General features: G+C 48.9%; 1 protein-coding gene across 2 annotated transcripts; it reads left to right on the top strand.

The window, feature by feature from the left end:
* Positions 1 to 97: 97 nt before the first annotated feature.
* Positions 98 to 15,482, top strand: LOC142665035 (uncharacterized). 2 transcript variants are annotated; one of them, XM_075844582.1, is made up of 5 exons: positions 98 to 287; positions 13,157 to 13,336; positions 13,748 to 13,935; positions 14,024 to 14,182; positions 15,024 to 15,112. In XM_075844582.1, exons 2-4 carry the CDS (start codon positions 13,164 to 13,166, stop codon positions 14,173 to 14,175), a joined length of 513 nt encoding a protein of 170 aa, XP_075700697.1. In that variant the 5' UTR covers positions 98 to 287; positions 13,157 to 13,163; the 3' UTR covers positions 14,176 to 14,182; positions 15,024 to 15,112. The 2 variants fall into 2 exon arrangements, with proteins under 2 accessions (XP_075700697.1, XP_075700688.1); XM_075844573.1 differs by having other exon boundaries at positions 101 to 287; positions 14,024 to 14,167; positions 15,024 to 15,482.
* The last annotated feature ends 443 nt before the right edge of the window (positions 15,483 to 15,925 follow it).

A 15,925-nucleotide genomic window follows, 5' to 3' on the forward strand; every position in this document is an offset into this window, starting at 1 on the left:
CACACTTACCCACCTGACGTTATTCTCCAGCCAATCACACGCAGTCACACTTGACTATCTGACGGCATTCTCCAGCCAATCACACTTCGTCACTAATTAACCTGACTGCATCCTCCGGCCAATCACACGCAGTCACACTACGAGTTTTAGCCATTCACAGTGCATCTTGTTTTACCACGTGACTACACCTTTGCGTCTGAATAGTAAAGAGGCCAGGCGGGAATCAGCCATCTTCCTACACTTGAAAGCTTTTGCATACGCAGAGCGGGAAAACTTCAGTGAGAGTGGTAAGATGGTGGCAGTCACATGTTCACCTCCTGACGTCATAACTCGGTGTTTAAAACGTGCAGCATTTATATCACACTAGTCCCCACACTTGACGTCATCATTATTATTACAATGTCAATTTTATTCTCAACCAAGTATTTTATTATCTATTTCTGCTGCTTGTGTACGGCTGCATCGTACCTCCCGACCGTCCTGGATTCAGTGGGGTAGTCCCAGATTTTTCGGCGGTGTCCTCAGGATACAATTGATGCTGATGCAGAGAACCGTCAGCTCCCTGCTCCAGCCTTAGTACAGAGGACTCCCAGGCACAGCACTACTAAGCTCATGATGTAGCTGACCTTATATGGACAGTGATGTCACTGGCTCCTCCATAGCGGAATCCCCGGCCATGGTGCTGGCAACACTATGGCCGGGGATTCCGCTCTTACAGGGAGTCCCAATTACTACAGGGGTTGTGGCAATATGTGGGCACAGGCACTAGGAGCAGCTAAGGGGGCATTATATAATGTGGGGGCAGCTAAGGGGGCATTATACTGTGTGGGAGCAGCTAAGGTGGCATTATATTGTGTGGGGGCAGCTAAGGTGGCATTATACTTTATGGGGGCACTATGGGAGCATGGGCAGGTATTGTATGGGATTAGAGCCGTGGTTTAAAGAGGCTCTGTCACCAGATTTTGCAACCCCTATCTGCTATTGCCTGTGATCGGCGCTGCAATGTAGATTACAGTAACGTTTTTATTTTTAAAAAACGAGCATTTTTGGCCAAGTTATGACCATTTTTGTATTTATGCAAATGAGGCTTGCAAAAGTACAACTGGGCGTGTTGAAAAGTAAAAGTACAAGTGGGCGTGTATTATGTGCGTACATCGGGGCGTGTTTACTACTTTTACTAGCTGGGCGTTGTGTATAGAAGTATCATCCACTTCTCTTCACAACGCCCAGCTTCTGGCAGTGCAGATCTGTGACGTCACTCACAGGTCCTGCATCGTGTCGGCACCAGAGGCTACAGGTGATTCTGCAGCAGCATCAGCATTTGCAGGTAAGTAGCTACATCGATTTACCTGCAAACGCCGATGCTGCTGCAGAATCATCTGTAGCCTCTGGTGCCGATGTGTCCTCGCTCGTCTGACACGATGCAGGACCTGTGAGTGACGTCACAGCGTGATCTGGCAGAAGCTGGGCGTTCTGAAGAGAAGTGGATGATACTTCTCGTCAGAACGCCCAGCTAGTAAAAGTAGTAAACACGCCCCGATGTACACACATAATACACGCCCCGATGTACGCACATAATACACGCCCCGATGTACGCACATAATACACGCCCCGATGTACGCACATAATACACGCCCCGATGTACGCACATAATACACGCCCCGATGTACGCACATAATACACGCCCCGATGTACGCACATAATACACGCCCCGATGTACGCACATAATACACGCCCCGATGTACGCACATAATACACGCCCCGATGTACGCACATAATACACGCCCCGATGTACACACATAATACACGCCCAGATGTACGCACATAATACACGCCCCGATGTAACACACATAATACACGCCCCGATGTACGCACATAATACACGCCCCGATGTACGCACATAATACACGCCCCGATGTACGCACATAATACACGCCCAGATGTACGCACATAATACACGCCCAGATGTAACACACACAATACACGCCCCGATGTACGCACATAATACACGCCCCGATGTAACACACACAATACACGCCCCGATGTACGCACATAATACACGCCCCGATGTACACACATAATACACGCCCCGATGTACGCACATAATACACGCCCAGATGTAACACACACAATACACGCCCCGATGTACGCACATAATACACGCCCCGATGTACGCACATAATACACGCCCCGATGTACGCACATAATACACGCCCCGATGTACGCACATAATACACGCCCCGATGTAACACACATAATACACGCCCAGATGTAACACACATAATACACGCCCCGATGTAACACACATAATACACGCCCAGATGTAACACACATAATACACGCCCAGATGTACGCACATAATACACGCCCCGATGTACGCACATAATACACGCCCCGATGTACGCACATAATACACGCCCCGATGTACGCACATAATACACGCCCCGATGTAACACACACAATACACGCCCCGATGTACGCACATAATACACGCCCCGATGTACGCACATAATACACGCCCCGATGTACGCACATAATACACGCCCCGATGTAACACACATAATACACGCCCAGATGTACGCACATAATACACGCCCCGATGTACGCACATAATACACGCCCCGATGTACGCACATAATACACGCCCCGATGTACGCACATAATACACGCCCAGATGTAACACACATAATACACGCCCCGATGTAACACACATAATACACGCCCAGATGTAACACACATAATACACGCCCAGATGTAACACACATAATACACGCCCAGATGTAACACACACAATACACGGCCAGATGTAACACACACAATACACGCCCAGATGTAACACACATAATACACGGCCAGATGTAACACACATAATACACGCCCAGATGTAACACACACAATACACGGCCAGATGTAACACACACAATACACGCCCAGATGTACACACATAATACACGCCCAGATGTACACACATAATACACGCCCAGATGTAACACACACAATACACGGCCAGATGTAACACACACAATACACGCCCAGATGTACGCACATAATACACGCCCAGATGTACGCACATAATACACGCCCAGATGTACGCACATAATACACGCCCCGATGTACGCACATAATACACGCCCCGATGTACGCACATAATACACGCCCCGATGTACGCACATAATACACGCCCCGATGTACGCACATAATACACGCCCCGATGTACGCACATAATACACTCCCCGATGTACGCACATAATACACGCCCCGATGTACGCACATAATACACGCCCAGATGTACGCACATAATACACGCCCCGATGTACGCACATAATACACGCCCCGATGTACGCACATAATACACTCCCCGATGTACGCACATAATACACGCCCCGATGTACGCACATAATACACGCCCCGATGTACGCACATAATACACGCCCCGATGTACGCACATAATACACGCCCAGATGTACGCACATAATACACGCCCAGATGTACACACATAATACACGCCCCGATGTACGCACATAATACACGCCCAGATGTACACACATAATACACGCCCCGATGTACGCACATAATACACGCCCAGATGTACGCACATAATACACGCCCCGATGTACGCACATAATACACTCCCCGATGTACGCACATAATACACGCCCAGATGTACACACATAATACACTCCCCGATGTACGCACATAATACACGCCCAGATGTACACACATAATACACGCCCCGATGTACGCACATAATACACGCCCACTTGGACTTTTACTTTTCAACACGCCCAGTTGTACTTTTGCAAGCCTCATTTGCATAAATACAAAAATGGTCATAACTTGGCCAAAAATGCTTGTTTTTAAAAAATAAAAACGTTACTGTAATCTACATTGCAGCGCCGATCACAGGCAATAGCAGATAGGGGCTGCAAAATCTGGTGACAGAGCCTCTTTAAAAGGGAAAAAATTTGCGGCCGCACCTGTTGTCCCTCTTTGCGACACTTGAAAATTGGGAGGAATGCTGCACACATAATCACTCCCATCATCCCTGATCCCAGGAGCTCACAATCTAATCTATATCTCATACACAATGTATCACTCCCATCATCCTGACCCCAGGAGCTCACAATCTAATCTCCCGATCTCATACCCAATGTATCACTCCCATCATCCCTGACCCCAGGAGCTCACAATCTAATCTATATCTCATACACAATGTATCACTCCCATCATCCTGACCCCAGGAGCTCACAATCTAATCTATATCTCACACACAATGTATCACTCCCATCATCCCTGACCCCAGGAGCTCACAATCTAATCTATATCTCATACACAATGTATCACTCCCATCATCCCTGACCCCATGAGCTCACAATCTAATCTATATATCACACACAATGTATCACTCCCATCATCCTGACCCCAGGAGCTCACAATCTAATCTATATCTCACACACAATGTATCACTCCCATCATCCTGATCCCAGGAGCTCACAATCTAATCTATATCTCACACACAATGTATCACTCCCATCATCCTGACCCCAGGAGCTCACAATCTAATCTATATCTCACACACAATGTATCACTCCCATCATCCCTGACCCCAGGAGCTCACAATCTAATCTATATCTCACACACAATGTATCACTCCCATCATCCCTGACCCCAGGAGCTCACAATCTAATCTATATATCACACACAATGTATCACTCCCATCATCCTGACCCCAGGAGCTCACAATCTAATCTATATCTCACACACAATGTATCACTCCCATCATCCTGATCCCAGGAGCTCACAATCTAATCTATATCTCACACACAATGTATCACTCCCATCATCCTGACCCCAGGAGCTCACAATCTAATCTATATCTCACACACAATGTATCACTCCCATCATCCCTGACCCCAGGAGCTCACAATCTAATCTATATCTCACACACAATGTATCACTCCCATCATCCTGACCCCAGGAGCTCACAATCTAATCTATATCTCATACACAATGTATCACTCCCATCATCCTGACCCCAGGAGCTCACAATCTAATCTATATCTCATACACAATGTATCACTCCCATCATCCTGATCCCAGGAGCTCACAATCTAATCTATATCTCATACACAATGTATCACTCCTGTCGCTGCAGAATTTACATTGTCCGTTAACGTTGGACAATCTCTTCTTTTGTCTATGAGCTCCAAATTAATGAATGCTCTCTCAATGGTGGATCTGAGAGAGGCCGGCCGGAGAGACCATGACACGCAGCTTCAGTTTTCAAACAGTCTCTGCCATGGGGGGCAGATGCATCTTTATTTATAATGAAGAGAGAGTAGGTGTTACCCTCATGCTTACACATATACATACCACATATGGTAAAACATAGAGTTCCAAGCTTATCTTAATATATATTTAGTTAAAATGGATTGCAAGTGTTTTTGGGTTTTGTCATGTCAGCCCTTGTATCAGCTGATTACAAGGTCATTAGGTCATGTGGCCGAAGCCTTAGAATAGAATACTCATCCCCCCTGTAGGCTGTTGTTAGCAGATCTTTGAGCTTTAGTGACAACTCAACTGTCCATTTAAAGCAATATATGTTCACACATATAAAGATAATTAAAATATCTTTGACAACTCCCATCATCCTGATCCCAGGAGCTCACAATCTAATCTATATCTCATACACAATGTATCACTCCCATCATCCTGACCCCAGGAGCTCACAATCTAATCTATATCTCACACACAATGTATCACTCCCATCATCCCTGACCCCAGGAGCTCACAATTTAATCTATATATCACACACAATGTATCACTCCCATCATCCCTGACCCCAGGAGCTCACAATCTAATCTCCCGATCTCATACACAATGTATCACTCCCATCATCCTGACCCCAGGAGCTCACAATCTAATCTATATCTCACACACAATGTATCACTCCCATCATCCTGACCCCAGGAGCTCACAATCTAATCAATATCTCACACACAATGTATCACTCCCATCATCCCTGACCCCAGGAGCTCACAATCTAATCTATATCTCACACACAATGTATCACTCCCATCATCCTGACCCCAGGAGATCAAAATCTAATCTCCTGATCTCACACAATGTATCACTCCCATCATCCCTGACCCCAGGAGCTCACAATCTAAATTCCCGATCTCACACAATGTATCACTCTCATCATCCTGACCCCAGGAGCTCACAATCTAATCTCCCGATCTCACAATGTATCACTCCCATCCCTGACCCCGGGAGCTCACAATCTAATCTCCCGATCTCACACAATTTATCACTCCCATCATCCCTAATCCCAGGAGCTCACAATCTAATCTCCCGATCTCACACAATGTATCACTCCCATCATCCCTGACCCCAGGAGCTCACAATCTAATCTCCCGATCTCACACACAATGTATCACTTCTGGAATCATATAGGACATTGAGTGTAGGGATAGGACGTGTGATAACAAGATCCTCAGAGCTGGAATCAGATAGGACAGTGATTACAAGACCCTTAGTGACTGAAATTGGTATCATGTCTTCTATACACTGCACATACAGATAAGTGAACCTCCTGTTCTCCCATCTTATTGTATCACATATTAATAAACTGCAGCAGCATGGCAGAGATCCTATAGCAGTACTGAGCTGTGTAGCTAAGAATCCAGCACTGGGGTGAGATATAACACTTACTGGAAGCAGCGTGATGGACGTTATACAGCAGTAATGAGCAGTGTAGCAGAGAATTCAGAACTGGGGTGAAACAGAACACTTACTTTAAACAGCAGCAGCATGGAGGACATTATCCCCTTAATGACCAGGCCTGAAAAGACCTTAATGACCAGCTCAATTTTTCTGTTTTTGCCTCTCTGCGTTTCAGCAGCCATAACTTTTTTTTATTTTTTCATTGACGTGGCTGTATGAGGCCTTGTTTTATGCGAGAGAAATAGTATTTTATTTTTCCCACAGTTTGGGGGTAAAAAAAAAACACTTTTTACGGCGTGAATATAGGAAAAAGCGTTTCTCAGAATAGTTTTTTTTGTTTATTTTTTATCCCGTTCACGTTTCACGCTAAATAACCCATTAGATTAATTCTTCAGGTTATTACGGTCGTGTAGATACCTAATATGCGTAGGTTTTTTGTTTTTATTTAGTGAGGGGGCAATAAAATGTATTTGATGCAAAATAAAGACTCTTTTTGGGACTTTTTTTATTTATTTATTTGTTTTGTTACTTTTTTTTTTTTTTAATCCCATCAAGGGATAACTTTATTTGTAACTTTATTTTTTACTTGTAATGTATTAGCATACTTCTGTACGCTAATACATTACACTGTGTCACTATGACACAGGCTGCTGATCGGGCAGCACATAGTGTGCCCGAACAGCAGGCACACGGAACAGACAGCCCTGGGGTCCTCTGTAGGTCCCCAGGGCTGACTGCAGAGGGATTCCCCATTGTTTGATCGCATCACTGGAATCCCGGTGATGCGATCAAAGAGGGGAATTCCCTTTGATCATGCCGCGGTCACGGACCGCGGTAATCAAAGGGTTACGCAGCTGGGGTCCGAATGTTTGCCGACCCCATCTGTGTTCAGGAGGCTGCTCTAAGATCAGGAGCTGTTAGTAACAGCTCCTGCTTAGAGGATGAGCGCTCACACGAGCGCTCATCAGCCTGATCTGCAGCGACGCCAAAAGACGTCTCTGTAGATTAAGCACCCGCACCGCCTGACGTCAAAAGACAGTGGCCGGTCGGGAAGGTGTTAAACAGCATTTTAGCTGTGAATCCAGCACTAAGGTTAAATATAATACTTACTAGAATCGACAGCAGCATGGAGGACATTATACAGCAGTAATGAGCAGTGTAGCTGAGAATCCAGCACTGGGATGAAATATTTCAGTAGAAGCTGCAGCAGGATGGAGGACATCATACAGCAGTAATGAGACATAACACTTACTAGATTCAACAGCAGCATGGATGACATTATACAGCAGTGATTAGCAGTGTATCTGTGACCCCCAGCACTGGGGTGAGAGAGAACACTTACTAGATTCAACAGCAGCATGGATGACATTATTCAGCAGTGATGAGCAGTGTAGCTGTGAATCCAGCACTGGGGTGAGATATAACACTTACTAGAAGTAGCATGGAGGACATTATACAGCAGTGATGAGCTGTGTAGCTGTGACTCCCAGGACTGGGGTGAGAGAGAACACTTACTAGAAACTGCAGCATCGTCTGTGTGTGTGTGTGTCTCTCTCTCGCTCTCACACTTTTCCCTTATCTTAGGGGCAGCTTGCAACCTGTCAAAATGGGATTTTATTAGTAAATTGAGTGATAAGTTTCTGTTATTCTCTTGCAATATTAATTAATACAGAGTTTGTTGAAAGGTCAGTGACCATTTTATATATGAGGTGCCTGTATATATTTGTGTGTATGTGTGTGTGTGTGTCTATATATATATATATATATATATATATATGTGTATGTTTGTGTAAGATCCTGGGGGCACGTACATTCATCTTTACCAAGATTAACCGATTACACTGCAGATCTATTAGGAGGAGACCCATCTGAGGGCGGTACAGATTAGAAACGGAGAGGCTGAGGTGGGGAATGTGCTGTATACTTCTCTATGATTTGATCAAGTGCCCTGCTCCCCCCCCCCCCCACAGTGATTGACAGCTCTACATGTATATACACTCATAGAGAGAACCTGAGAGTCCTGCTCCCCCCCCCCACAGTGATTGACAGCTCTACATGTATATACACTCATAGAGAGAACCTGAGAGTCCTGCTCCCCCCCCACAGTGATTGACAGCTCTACATGTATATACACTCATAGAGAGAACCTGAGAGTCCTGCTCCCCCCCACAGTGATTGACAGCTCTACATGTATATACACTCATAGAGAGAACCTGAGAGTTCTGCTCCCCCCCCCACAGTGATTGACAGCTCTACATGTATATACACTCATAGAGAGAACCGGAGAGTCCTGCTCCCCCCCACAGTGATTGACAGCTCTACATGTATATACACTCATAGAGAGAACCTGAGAGTTCTGCTCCCCCCCACAGTGATTGACAGCTCTACATGTATATACACTCATAGAGAGAACCGGAGAGTCCTGCTCCCCCCCCCACAGTGATTGACAGCTCTACATGTATATACACTCAGAGAGAGCCTGAGAGTCCTGCCCCTCCCCCACACACAGTGATTGACAGCTCTACATGTATATACACTCATAGAGAGAGCCTGAGAGTCCTGCCCCTCCCCCACACACAGTGATTGACAGCTCTACATGTATATACACTCAGAGAGAGCCTGAGAGTCCTGCCCCTCCCCCACACACAGTGATTGACAGCTCTACATGTATATACACTCATAGAGAGAGCCTGAGAGTCCTGCCCCTCCCCCCCACACAGTGATTGACAGCTCTACATGTATATACACTCAGAGAGAGCCTGAGAGTCCTGCTCCCCCCCACAGTGATTGACAGCTCTACATGTATATACACTCATAGAGAGAACCTGAGACCCCTGCCCCTCCCCCCACACAGTGATTGACAGCTCTACATGTATATACACTCATAGAGCCTGAGAGTCCTGCCCCTCCCCCCCACACAGTGATTGATAGCTCTACATGTAGATACACTCATAGAGAGAGCCTGAGAGTCCTGCCCCTCCCCCCCACAGTGATTGACAGCTCTACATGTATATACACTCAGAGAGAGCCTGAGAGTCCTGCCCCTCCCCCACACACAGTGATTGACAGCTCTACATGTATATACACTCATAGAGAGAGCCTGAGAGTCCTGCCCCTCCCCCACACACAGTGATTGACAGCTCTACATGTATATACACTCATAGAGAGAGCCTGAGAGTCCTGCCCCTCCCCCCCACACAGTGATTGACAGCTCTACATGTATATACACTCAGAGAGAGCCTGAGAGTCCTGCTCCCCCCCACAGTGATTGACAGCTCTACATGTATATACACTCATAGAGAGAACCTGAGACCCCTGCCCCTCCCCCCACACAGTGATTGACAGCTCTACATGTATATACACTCATAGAGCCTGAGAGTCCTGCCCCTCCCCCCCACACAGTGATTGACAGCTCTACATGTAGATACACTCATAGAGAGAGCCTGAGAGTCCTGCCCCTCCCCCCCACACAGTGATTGACAGCTCCTCATGTATATACACTCATAGAGAGAGCCTGAGAGTCCTGCCCCTCCCCCCACACAGTGATTGACAGCTCTACATGTAGATACTCAGAGAGAGCCTGAGAGTCCTGCCCCTCCCCCCACACAGTGATTGACAGCTCTACATGTATATACACTCATAGAGAGCCCGAGAGTCCTGCCCCTCCCCCCCACACAGTGATTGACAGCTCTACATGTATATACACTCATAGAGCCTGAGACCCCCACCCCTCCCCCACACAGTGATTGACAGCTCTACATGTATATACACTCATAGAGCCTGAGACCCCCACCCCTCCCTCACACACAGTGATTGATAGCTCTACATGTATATACACTCATAGAGAGAGCCTGAGACCCCCACCCCTCCCTCACACACAGTGATTGACAGCTCTACATGTATATACACTCATAGAGAGAGCCTGAGACCCATGCCCCTCCCCCACACACAGTGATTGACAGCTCTACATGTATGTACACTCATAGAGAGAGCCTGAGAGTCCTGCCCCTCCCCCCCACACAGTGATTGACAGCTCTACATGTAGATACACTCATAGAGAGAGCCTGAGAGTCCTGCCCCTCCCCCACACACAGTGATTGACAGCTCCTCATAGAGGAAGCTTGCAGCAGATATAAATCGGTCACATGTCCGCGGGAACGTTCTGATGTCTTCCTCATGCTCAGTAAATCTGGTGTGAGTGCAGGTGTATTGTTCTAAAGGGCCACACTCTTTATTTGTGTTTTTGACCTCAGCGCAGTTGAGCAGCCACCAGCCATTAAAGGACAGAGTGCACATCTGACCACAATTACAGGAATAGCTCTGTGTACAGCGGAGTGAGCGGCCTCTGTGTGGAGGGGAGTGAGCGGCCTCTGTGTGGATGGGAGTGAGCGGCCTCTGTGTGGAGGGGAGTGAGCGGCCTCTGTGTGGAGGGGAGTGAGCGGCCTCTGTGTGGAGGGGAGTGAGCGGCCTCTGTGTGGAGGGGAGTGAGCGGCCTCTGTGTGGAGGGGAGTGAGCGGCCTCTGTGTGGAGGGGAGTGAGCGGCCTCTGTGTGCAGGAGAGTGAGCGGCCTCTGTGTGGGGGGGAGTGAGCGGCCTCTGTGTGCAGCTGAGTGAGTGCTTTCTGTGCAACTGAGTCAGTGCCTTCTGCGTGGAGCTGAGTCAGTGCCTTCTGCGTGGAGCTGAGTGAGTGCCTTCTGCGTGGAGCTGAGTGAGTGCCTTCTGCGTGGAGCTGAGTGAGTGCCTTCTGCGTGGAGCTGAGTGAGTGCCTTCTGCGTGGAGCTGAGTGAGTGCCTTCTGCGTGGAGCTGAGTGAGTGCCTTCTGCGTGCAGCGGAGGGAGTGCCCTCTGCGTGCAGCGGAGCGAGTGCCCTCTGCGTGCAGCGGAGGGAGTGCCCTCTGCGTGCAGCGGAGCGAGTGCCCTCTGCGTGCAGCGGAGCGAGTGCCCTCTGCGGGCAGCGGAGCGAGTGCCCTCTGCGGGCAGCGGAGCGAGTGCCCTCTGCGGGCAGCGGAGCGAGTGCCCTCTGCGGGCAGCGGAGCGAGTGCCCTCTGCGGGCAGCGAGAGCCCTCTGCGGGCAGCGAGAGCCCTCTGCGCGCAGCGAGAGCCCTCTGCGCGCAGCGAGAGCCCTCTGCGCGCAGCGAGAGCCCTCTGCGCGCAGCGGAGCGAGTGCTCTCTGCGCGTAGCGGAGCGATTGCTCTCTCAGTGCAGTGGATGGAAAGCTCTCTGTGCAGCTGTGAGTGCAGCTGAGTTCTCTCTGTGTGCAGCTGAGTGAGTGCGTTCTGTGCAGCTTAGTGAGTGTCCTCTCTGTGTGGCGCAGTGTGAGTGCTCTCTGTGTGTAGCGGAGTGAGTGCTCTCTGTGTGTAGCGGAGTGAGTGCTCTCTGTGTGTAGCGGAGTGAGTGCTCTCTGTGTGTAGCGGAGTGAGTGCTCTCTGTGTGTAGTGGGGTGAGTGCTTTTTGTGCATCATAATTAGCGCCCTGTGTGTGGTGCGGAGTGAGCGCCCTGTGTGTGGAGCGGAGTGAGCGCCCTGTGTGTGGAGCGGAGTGAGTGTTTTTTGTGCAGTGAAGTGAGTGCTCTCAGTGTGGCATGGAGTGTGTGCATTCTGTGCAGCTGAGTAAGTGCCCTATGTGTGTACCTGAGTGAGTGCTCTCTGTGTGCAGCTGAGTGAGTGCTCTCTGTGTGCAGCTGAGTGAGTGCTTTCTGTGCAGCTGAGTGAGTACTTTCTGTGCAGCTGAGTGAGTGCCCTCTGTGTGTAGCGAAATGAGTGCTCTTTGTGTGGCGCAGTGTGAGTGCTCTCTCTGTGAAGTGAGCGCCCTGTGTGTGGAGCTGAGTGAATATCCTCTGTGTGCAGCTGAGTGAGTGCTCTCTGTGTGCAGCTGAGTGAGTACAGCTGAGTGCTCTCTGTGCAGCTTAGTGATTGCTTTCTGTGCAGCTGAGTGCAGCTGAGTGCAGCTGAGTGCTCTCTGTGCAGCTTAGTGATTGCTTTCTGTGTGGAGTGAGTGCTCTCTGTGTGGAGTGAGTGCTCTCTGTGTGGAGTGAGTGCTCTCTGTGTGGAGTGAGTGCTCTCTGTGTGGAGTGAGTGCTCTCTGTGTGGAGTGAGTGCTCTCTGTGTGGAATGAGTGCTCTCTGTGGAGTGAGTGCTCTCTGTGTGGAGTGAGTGCTCTCTGTGTGAAGTGAGTGCTCTCTGTGTGGTGGGTGCTCTCTGTGTGGAGTGGGTGCTCTCTGTGGAGTGAGTGCTCTCTGTGTGGAGTGAGTGCTCTCTGTGTGGAGTGAGTGCTCTCTGTGTGGTGTGGAGTGAGTTCTCTCTGTGTGGACTGGAGTGAGTGAGAATATGCCCACACCATATAAGCTCCATGGCACCATTCTTCTGGTTGTAGGAACAGCCAGTCTCTGCCTGTCTCTTGAACTTCACGTTGTCTCTATTCCCCTGCCTGCAGGTCTGTAATGGAGCCTCAGACAGAAGCTGCTCGGACATGGACACTGCCAGAGACTCACACGCTCCTCGACCTTATCCAAGATATGGGCTTCACACAGGCGCTGACCCGAAAAGGCTACCAGAACTGGGAAGTGTTTGAGAGGCTTTGTGTGCTACTGAGTCGCTGTAACATCCAAGTCAGGTGAGGGACAGTCTGGATGTGTTTAGCACGGGCTGGACAAACGGCTAGAGATACAGTCGTGCCGGGAGTGAGCACGGCAGGGCGTCCAGCACGGCAGAGGTGTAATGTGGCTGGGGTCTAGCGTGGCCGGGATCCAGCATGGAGTCGTGTGCTGCTGTGGTCCAGCGTGGTGGGGGTCTAGTGCTGCTGAGGTCCAGTGTGGCTGGGATCCTGCGTGGTGGGAGTCCAGTGCGGGGTCGTGTGTGGCAGGAGTCCAGCGTGGTGGGGGTCTAGTGTTGTGGGGGTCCAGTGTGGCTGGGATCCTGCGTGGTGGGAGTCCAGGACGGGATCGTGTGTGGCAGGGTTGCTGTTGAGAAAGTGGCTCCTGAGGTCCAGACATTCAGTTTCCAGACTTGGTTCTTGTCTCCTCAGTTCGGTGGAAGTGAAGTCCCACTGGCAGACACTGAAGGCGAAGTTCTTGAGTGTGAAACGCCTGGTGACCATGGGCCTGATCCGGGTTCCCGGCATTGCAGTCGAATTCCCATTCTATGAAGAAATGGAGCAGCTACTTACTCCACAGAGCAAAACCAGAAGCTGCAAGCGGGAGGCGGACAGTAGCGGTCAGTGTGGTCTGGGGGCGGGCGAGTGACTTGCTATGGGTAGATGGTGGGTGCTGTGCTCATCTCCATCTCTCTGTTTTCTTTCCAGTTTCAGATCTAGAAGGTCAGAACTTCCCATCATCCGCCCTTTCTGTTTCTGGAATGTTGTCCCACAATGAAGGCCAAGCAGCTTCTTCCAGCAACCAGGAGGCTGATGAGGGAGCAGGCCTGGTCAGGGAGGCTCCACTGGGAGGTTTGTAATGAGGAGGTGAAGACTATGAAGACCATATTATACTGAATTTGTTGGGCCGCGGGTGTCCCACCCCTTAACGTAAGCCTCGCAAATTACTGCACAAATTTGGAGTTGAACAATTTTTTTTTACCTTCTAAAGCCATACGACCGGCATATAGTCGGTATTTGTTTGTGTTCTTAACTGGTTGGAGAACTGGTGGCCAGCCGATGTAAGAGGAGGTCCTACTCGTTCTAGTCTGTATGAGGCATCTCCATCTATTGTCATTCCACCATGGCTTTGGGTCACGCCTCACTACTTGAAATGTGGAGAATCCAGATCTCCGGAGTAGTGATCACCAACCTGTCATTACAGAAGTTTGACTGATCAGAGAACATCGCCCCCTGTGAGCAGATACGTGTGAACCTGGTCTTCTATATATGTTTTGTTGAGGTTGTACCACTACTACGGTCACCATTGATGTAGACTATGAAAAGTCACTGCTCGGAATTTGCTGTTGGTGCTGAACTTTTTGAATTGGCTCCTGGTCTGGCCTTATGGCCTCCTATGGTATTAGATGTAGACAGCCCAGCAGAGTGCATAAGGGACACTTGTCATTCGCCAGGCCCGTAGAGGTCTTTGGACACGTAGGTGGTGTGTGAATAGAGCCTGAGATGTCGATGGTCTTCGGAATGGGTCATGGTGGAGGACACTCTTCATGTCGATCTGAAGTTTGTCCCTGGAGGATTCTGGTTGATGGTGAATGGGGTGACTATCCGGGACATAACTTCCTTCTCGGAGGCATCATTCTATCACTGACTCCGGTGCTGAAGTTCCTTGTCCTTTTCAGACTATAATGATATTTTTTTTCTCCTGCAGATCTGTCAGGGAACGCCAGGATGTTCAGAGCTGTCAATTTTCATAGACGGGTGGTTATTCTCCGCCGTACAATTCGCCAACTCTTTGATTCGATTGAGCGTCTTGAGCACCTGTGTGGAGTGGCAGAGCGGCCGTCTGTCCCGCTGGATTACATGTGCTCTGATGCTCTGCAGATGACCCACCAGCCATAAAATGTTCCCCCAGAGGGATCTAGTGGCTACTTCTGGAGCACCGCGCTCCCGTGCTGTGCGCCGGGGTCTGGGACTCTTTGTCAGTTGCCACTCTGGGGCGGTTGGTAGCCGTAGAAAGTTTGTGCTCTCTAGTTGATGTTTGGTTATACGTCATTTCCATTGAGCTAGAGTGCTGGATAATGGCGCAGTTGTGACGCCGAGTGCTAGGAACGTGTTTTCTGTAAATATTTCCGTTATTTTCTAAAGTAATAAAAGTTTTATGTTATTCTGTGTCGCTCTCACACTTCGTGATTTCCTGCACTGTTCTCAGCATTTTTTAGGAGTGTTTTTAGCCGAGGAGAACGGAATTTGCGGAAATTCAGATGAATAAAACGTAGGGATACGTGGCGCTAAAAACTCGCTATATAAACATTACTGTAACATGAGTGTGAACACGACCTTTCTCCAAGCACAAAACTTGTCACTCAGGGACCAGGGCAGGACCGGCCAAGTCAAAGCAAAAGTAGTGGAGCTGGACAAATTAGGTGTGTGCCCGCCGGGCGCCCCCAGACATCCGTTTTATTTGTACTGCGCAAATCTGTAGTTCAGGGGGTTGTGGTATAATATAAGAAATAATACGCAGTGACTATCCAAAATACATAAAGGCGAAGTCCAAATAAAATGGATTCCTTTACACAAGATGATGTTTTTTTAGGTTTCTCTCATTAGAAA

The sequence above is a fragment of the Rhinoderma darwinii genome, chromosome 1 (genome assembly GCF_050947455.1).
Source record: "Rhinoderma darwinii isolate aRhiDar2 chromosome 1, aRhiDar2.hap1, whole genome shotgun sequence".
Taxonomy (NCBI): domain Eukaryota; kingdom Metazoa; phylum Chordata; class Amphibia; order Anura; family Rhinodermatidae; genus Rhinoderma; species Rhinoderma darwinii.